General features: G+C 43.2%; 3 protein-coding genes across 4 annotated transcripts in view; 1 reads left to right on the top strand and 2 right to left on the bottom strand.

Annotated features, from left to right (window-relative positions):
* LOC144001890 (uncharacterized) overlaps positions 1 to 5,520 on the bottom strand; it is a 263,910-nt gene that overhangs the window by 182,713 nt on the left and 75,677 nt on the right. The gene's annotated exons all lie outside the window — the stretch shown is intronic.
* mrps24 (mitochondrial ribosomal protein S24) lies at positions 624 to 2,382 on the bottom strand. Its single transcript, XM_077498145.1, has 4 exons — positions 2,146 to 2,382; positions 1,821 to 1,886; positions 1,624 to 1,735; positions 624 to 1,040 (listed from the first exon to the last, which is right to left on the bottom strand). Exons 1-4 carry the CDS (start codon positions 2,185 to 2,187, stop codon positions 757 to 759), a joined length of 504 nt encoding a protein of 167 aa, XP_077354271.1. The 5' UTR covers positions 2,188 to 2,382; the 3' UTR covers positions 624 to 756.
* Positions 2,459 to 5,481, top strand: nudcd3 (NudC domain containing 3). Of its 2 annotated transcripts, none has more exons than XM_077498142.1 (6): positions 2,459 to 3,013; positions 3,818 to 4,077; positions 4,361 to 4,502; positions 4,571 to 4,714; positions 4,825 to 5,013; positions 5,146 to 5,481. In XM_077498142.1, exons 1-6 carry the CDS (start codon positions 2,816 to 2,818, stop codon positions 5,254 to 5,256), a joined length of 1,044 nt encoding a protein of 347 aa, XP_077354268.1. In that variant the 5' UTR covers positions 2,459 to 2,815; the 3' UTR covers positions 5,257 to 5,481. The 2 variants fall into 2 exon arrangements, with proteins under 2 accessions (XP_077354268.1, XP_077354269.1); XM_077498143.1 differs by having other exon boundaries at positions 2,484 to 3,013; positions 3,818 to 4,068.

Here is a 5,520-nt window from a genome sequence, read left to right as displayed (position 1 = left end):
TGGTGTGTTTTTTTTTGTTTTATTTTTAAATTGTTTTTCTTATTAATTAATCATAATATAAATAATTGTTTTTCTTATTAATTAATAATATAAATAATAAATTAATATTATAAAATGAATTGTAATAAAATATTAAAAAAATAAAATATATCAAATAAATACATTAAAAATGAATTCATTAATAAATAATACATAGAAATAAAATAATTAAAATACAATTAAATATATAAATAAACAAAATAATCAAAAATTAATTAATGCATATATAATAAATAAAATAATACATCGAAATAATATAAAATAAGAAAATGACATATTTAATAAGAAAATAAATTTGAAAATTAATAAATTAATAATTATATAAATTTTTTAGAGGCGGTACTCAAACAGGAATCGACCAAATGGAATCAGGTGAAAATCACACCATCGGCCCCAAATTCCGATCACGTTCTGATCGTCACGGGACGACTCTCGAAATGATCCATAAATTTTCAGGATATTTCCATTCTTTTGCAACCCAATTATGTATTTGAGTATTTAGTGGATTGGAACGTTCATTCCAAAATGTCAGCAGCAAAACTGTTCCAAACAAAAACAAAACCAGCAAGTGAGCATGATTTTTTTTTTCTCCTCTCCCTTTATTTGTCAAGTAGGCCGACGCAAACGAGCTCGCGAGCGTCCCTCGTCGTGCCAATTTTTAAAAATAAGTTGAGCAAGAGAAACCGAAAACGGTGGAAGCCGAAGGGTAATTTTCCGTCACAGATATTTGTACACTTGCTTCTCCTGCAGCGTCTGCACGTCCAGCTTGACGGGACATTTGTAGAAGTGCGCCAGCAGCGACTCGGCGTACCCGATCAGGAAGTAGAACTTGTGCGGCGGCATCTTGCGCAGCACCAGCGCGCACACCGTCAGCACGTTGCCGCGACGCTTGATCACCACGTCGTTGGCCAGGCAGCCGTGGAAGGTGCCGAACATCAGGCGGCGGACGAACGCGTCCTCCACCGCACGCTCCGCCGCGCCCGCTTCGCCTTTCAGGTTACCTGCCACCAACACAAACGTGATGCGACTCATTACTAAAGTTTGAAAGACAAACATGAGTACATGGCCAAAACAAAATGAAAAAAAAATTATTTTATAAAAATTATTATAGAATATAATATAATATATATATGTATATTATTATATATATTCTAATATTAAAAAAAAAAATAAGAGGTTACATTTTTAAAAACTTACTAGCTACTAATACAAAACAAAAAGTTACGAAAAGAAAAGTTGAAATATTCTGCAGGAAAAAAAAAATACATCACAGGTTCAAGATGGAACAATAGAAATGTAAAAAAAATAAATAAAATAGAGATAAGCAATAAATAAATAGTTATTTAATTAATTTGTACCTAAATAAGGTTTTAAAATAGGTTTCAAAATTGCAAATTTGCATACCACAAGAGGGAGTCAGAGTATCACATTTTACAAATTAATTGATAAAAACAAAACCAATTTTCACTGTGAATGGATTTGCCCCCCCCCCCCCAAAAAAAAAGGAGAAAAAAAACAACAAAAAACAGCATCCCGGAAGGAACTGCTGCCTTGGCGGAGGTCTTCAATTGGTTCGCGACTCACTGGTGTGCTGCGACAGCCATCCTTTGTGGTGGCCGATGTGGTGAGGTTTCAGGGCCTGTTCGTAGGTCACGGGACGGTCACCTTTCCCCACTCGGATGCGAGCGGCTCGGTTCTGCCCAGCAATAACAACAACGACGATGACGACGAACCAGTCATGTTGCATTGCAAATGGGGCGTGACGTCACAGGTGGGTTTACCTTGCAGCAAACTGCAGAGACGTGAAGAGCTCTGCTTCCGGCTGGACTGGACTTGCTTAGTACACCCTGCACATGAAAACAAATTAATTAGGAGCAGGTTTGCAAAATGACATGATTATTTCCCTTTTGGAATAATAACCCCCCGCAATTTATTTAAAAAAATATATAAATGTAGGCTACTGGAAACTTTCTGTAAATTTAACAGGGTCTGCCTGTGACTATAAAAGACGATAAAAAAAAAGAAGCGTTTCGTGAATGACATTCATAATTTCAAAAACAGTTCCGTATATGTTAGCAGAAATGCGTTTTAAATGGCTTTCCTCACCAGGAACAGACGGCATCCTGTGCCGCTCAAGGACGCCGCCATCTTGCTTTCGCCGTTTACGATCACGACGCGAACACAATTTACGCTCACTTCGTCTCTTGTTCCGGTCCCCCGTGATGGCAAAGCATTCAAATCACAATTTAAAAAAAAAAAAGATAATTTTAAATTAAACAACGCGAGTAATAATTCTTTTGATTTCTAAGTAGAATATTCTAACTAAAGTTAAAACATTGCGGGGAACTATTTATGTGTTTTATCGTTCTCTGTTCTTAGCGGATGACTTTAAATGAACGCACCGGATGTACACAAAAATAAAGTCATATATAGTGCCAAAAGTGCATCAAAAAGTTCTGAGTTACCTTTTATAGATATCATGGTACTCTAATATTACTATTTATACGATTCAGTCGATTAATAATTGTCGCTTGCGTTGTTCCTGTTTCACTCAGCGGTAAAATATACTTATTTTGATGATGTCCAACCGGATGCGTGATATTGTTCTGGACGGAAGGAACCACAACACAACAGAAGCTGACGAAATGCAACGCTGCTGGCGTAAACATTGATCGTTTCCTTCTAAAAAGTGCGCTTCTTCTCTTTCCGTAACACGTTCGCGACGTGCCGTAAGCTACATTTTATTTTCGGAAGCGTCTTGGTGCAAACAGTCGCCATGTCGTCGCCGCTCGAGATGACGGAAATGTACGACAACGCGCTGCTCGGCATCCTGCAGCACGTCGGAAACATTCAGGACTTTCTTCAAGTCTACTTTGGCTTCTTGTACCGCAAGACGGACTTTTATCGACTTCTCTCCGGTCCCGGCGACAAGATGGGCTTCCCGCCGGGTGTCGCCGAGAAAATGGTCCTGAAGGTGAACTCGCGTTTGTTTCAGCAAACATTTGGAGTCGTGCTGCACCAGTCACATTTTTTTTTAAATTATTATTATTCATAACAAGCAGTCGATAAATAATAAGAAGACAGTGGCTGACTTTTTTCCAGACCCCTCAGGAGTAAGATGAGATCGGTGCACGAGATCGGTTTTATCGGTAGATTACAGACTAGCAAGTGAAGGAAATTGTTTGTGTGCCTCTAATTTTGTCAATGCTTGACTACTTTGTATACATTCAAGCTAACTTTATTGACAAAGCAACCATGTACAAATTAATGAATCAATAAAAAAAAGTTTGTTAATAAAGCTACAAAAAAATATATATGTAAATGTAAATTGTGTTTGACACCAGCAATTCAAGGTAGCTTTATTGATAAAACGGAACTTGACAATTTAGTAAAAGCCTGTTATACTGTAGCACACTAAAACGTTCTTTTATGCTAGTATTTGTACTTTACATAAATTGGTTTCTTGTCGCCATTTTGTCAAAAGTTGTCATTTAATCAGCATTTGTAGCTATTTTTAGCGTTGTCCATTGCTAACTTTGTACACATTGTATGCATTTGAGCTAACTTTATTGACAAAGCAACCATGTGAAAATTAATGAGTCAGCAATTCAAGATAACTTTATTGATAAAACAGAACTTGACAGTTTAGTAAAAGCCAATCATAAACGGTTTCTTTACAAAGATGATAACACAGCTATTTTTAGCATCATCCATTGCCGCAAATTTTTTAACGACGTGACCGCACACATTCTAACGATGTCAACTTTCACCCGTGCAGACGTTCAAGATGTTTGACAAGTTTTCGGAGGAAATCCGCGAGGTCCAGAAGCGACGGGACGGGGAGACGGCGGCGGTTCCCGCGGCGGTCCAGGAGCTGGAAGTCACGTCGGAGGCGACGGCGGCGGCGAGCGCAACGTCGTTCTCGGGCCCCGTCGCAGAGTCGGAACCGTCTGCCAGACCTGCGTCGGATGGCGGCGACGCCGCGACGGCGCAAGGCGACCAGGAAGCTGCGGCATCCCGCTCGGAAAAGTCAGTTGGGTGATTGCGCAACTTTAATTGGAGTTGTGGTGTTTCCCAGTTTCCCTGAATGCAGCACCTTCAGCACCGCTAAGTTGATGTGTGACTTTATTTGGACTCAACATTTTCCAATGTCCTTGAACGCAGCATGTTTTGGTTGATGTACTACTTTAGGATGTCATATTTCCTAGTGACCCTGAATGCAACATGCTGGTCTACTCCACTTGACTGTGTGACTTGAGTTGGAGAGGTGATGTTTCCCAGTGTTCCTGAATGCAGCATTTTTTTTATTTTTTTTCAATAGGCCAACCCAGAAGGCGTCGGCAGCAGCGTCGGACTCGGACAGCTACAACGGCGCCGTGCGGGACAAGTACCACTGGTCTCAGGACTACAACGACGTGGAGGTGCGCGTCGTCGTGCCCAAGGAGGTGGTGAAAGGCAAACAGGTGAGCGCCTCGCCTCGTCTTGCGGCGGCGGCGACGGCGATGTCACGTGCGCGCGTGTTCCGGCCCAGGTGAGCGTGAGCCTGCGCAGCGACGGCGTGCGCGTGTGCGTGCGCGCGGGGCCTGAAGAGCAGACGCTGGTGGAGGGCAAATTCTCGCACAAGATCAACACGGAGAATTCCCTGTGGAGCCTCGAACCCGGGAAATGCGTCGTGGTAACGAAACGCTTGGCGCCTTGCCTGTCCATTCTGTCTCTCTCTCTCTGTCTGTCTGTCTCGCTCTCTCCGTCTGTCTTCATTTTTCACTCGACCCGGCGTTTGCCCAGCTGTCCCTGAACAAGACGTCGGAGGTGTGGTGGAAGCGCGTGCTGGAGGGCGAGGAGGAGATCGACGTGGACAAGCTGAACCGCGAGCGCTCCATGGCCAGCGTGGACGAGGAGGAGCACGCCGTCCTGGACCGCCTCACCTTCGACTACCACCAGAAGCTGCAGGGCAAGCCGCAGAGTCACGAGATGGTGCGTGCGCACGCTCGCGCGTTCAAAATCCTCGGTTGCTGTTTATTATTATTTGTATTGGTATCGGTCTATGAAAAAAGTGCTCTTGAACGTCCCAGGTTCATGTGCTTACGTTTGTGCGTGTGCGTGCAGAAGGTGCACGAAATGCTGAAGAAGGGTTGGGAGGCGGAGGGGTCGCCGTTCAAGGGTCAGCAGTTTGACCCGTCCATGTTCGACATCCCGCCCAGCGCCGTCCAGTTCTGAGCTTTTTCAGCGCCGACCGACCTGTTCAGAACGCCCACCTGCAACTTCCTGTTTGTCGATGACGTCACGAGGCGCCGATCGCCAGGAGGCGGGTGATCACAAAATGGAGGACGACAAAAAATGTACCCATCCAACAAAAAAAACTGCACTGTCTAGCTCCGCCCCTTTAGGTACCACCGCGCCGTACCTGGACGGATGATGGAATAAAATCAAATACAAAGTTGACACTTTTGTCCGGCGTCCTCGTTGATGTATTTCGTATGA

This window comes from Festucalex cinctus, chromosome 15, assembly GCF_051991245.1.
Source record: "Festucalex cinctus isolate MCC-2025b chromosome 15, RoL_Fcin_1.0, whole genome shotgun sequence".
Taxonomy (NCBI): domain Eukaryota; kingdom Metazoa; phylum Chordata; class Actinopteri; order Syngnathiformes; family Syngnathidae; genus Festucalex; species Festucalex cinctus.
This window is presented reverse-complemented; position numbering and strand designations above follow the sequence as displayed.